Below are 1,451 nucleotides of genomic sequence, written 5' to 3'. Positions count from 1 at the left end.
GAGAAAAAGTTGGATTATTTAACAAAAACAGGAATCCTGAAGGAATAATCTACTGCTTATACAAGTAATATTCTGGAAGTTTATTGGAATAGTGGCAATATTGATTACAATGAGAAAGGAGAAAATAATAAATGTAGACTGCTTTGCTTGGTTTTTAAATATACTCTTTTGCTACAGAATTTGAATACCTATGTCGTCATAAAAATCTCTTATTTTTACATGCTGATTGGGTAGATTTCAAAAGTCAGTGATGAGAAACCACACACCAGTAACAACTTTTATCCTGCTGGGACTAACAAATGACCCGCAATTACAAATTTTGCTTTTTATCTTTCTTTTTCTCACCTACATATTCAGTGTGACAGGGAACCTGACTATTATCACCCTCACACTGCTGGACTCCCATCTTAAAACTCCTATGTACTTTTTCCTCAGAAATTTTTCCTTCTTAGAAGTCTCATTTACCACTGTCTGCATTCCTAGATTCTTGTACAGTATATCAACTGGGGATCATACCATTAGCTATAATGCTTGTGCAAGCCAAATATTTTTTGTTATTTTCTTTGGAGCAACAGAATTTTTTCTCCTGGCAGCCATGTCCTATGACCGTTATGTTGCTATCTGTAAACCACTTCATTACATGACCATCATGAACAATAGGGTATGTACTTTATTGATCCTCTGCTGTTGGCTGTCTGGCTTGATGATCATCCTCCCACCCCTTAGCTTGGGCCTCCAGCTTGAATTCTGTGACTCCAATGCCATTGATCATTTTAGCTGTGATGCTGGTCCCCTCCTAAAGATCTCATGCTCAGATACATGGGTAATCGAACAAATGGTTATCCTTGTGGCTGTATTTGCACTCATTATCACCCTCCTATGTGTGGTTCTATCCTACACATACATCATTAGGACAATTTTGAGATTCCCCTCTGTCCAACAAAGAAAAAAGGCCTTTTCTACTTGCTCATCCCACATGATTGTGGTCTCCATCACCTATGGCAGCTGCATCTTCATCTATATCAAGCCCTCAGCAAAGGATGAGGTGGCCATAAATAAAGGTGTTTCTGTGCTCACTACTTCTGTTGCACCTTTGTTGAACCCCTTCATTTACACCCTGAGGAATAAGCAAGTGAAACAAGCTTTCAATAACTTCGTAAAAAGGATAATATTTCTCTCAACGAAATAGAAGTTTGGATGAATCCGAGTAAAATGAAAGAAGAAAGTCTTCTAAATAGTTAACAGCTTCTAACTTATTTCATTGCTTTGTGCCTATAATTTACTCATAGTAATCTTCTCAAAGGCATTTAATACTGCATCTCACCTTAATCAAACTCCTTCCTCTTCTTTCAAACCAAGCTCAAACATCATGTTTTTCCTCATTGTGAACCTATAAAATGTATTTCCAAGTAATTGAACTTGCCTTCATTTCTGACCTAGTCCTTTTGTCA

The 1,451-nt window shown here is 37.2% G+C and overlaps 1 protein-coding gene across 1 annotated transcript; it reads left to right on the top strand.

Moving 5' to 3' along the window:
• The first annotated feature begins 250 nt into the window (after positions 1-250).
• LOC103304705 (olfactory receptor 6C2) lies at positions 251-1,189 on the top strand. The gene has a single exon (XM_008161527.2). The coding sequence runs from the start codon at positions 251-253 to the stop codon at positions 1,187-1,189; it is 939 nt and encodes a 312-aa protein (XP_008159749.1).
• Positions 1,190-1,451: the final 262 nt, after the last annotated feature.

This window comes from Eptesicus fuscus, chromosome 7, assembly GCF_027574615.1.
Source record: "Eptesicus fuscus isolate TK198812 chromosome 7, DD_ASM_mEF_20220401, whole genome shotgun sequence".
Taxonomy (NCBI): Eukaryota; Metazoa; Chordata; class Mammalia; order Chiroptera; family Vespertilionidae; genus Eptesicus; species Eptesicus fuscus.
This window is presented reverse-complemented; position numbering and strand designations above follow the sequence as displayed.

What these genes read in the sequence shown, in the direction of transcription:
- LOC103304705 (XM_008161527.2), top strand. Translation starts at nt 251, where the DNA reads ATGAGAAACCACACACCAGTAACAACTTTTATCCTGCTGGGACTAACA.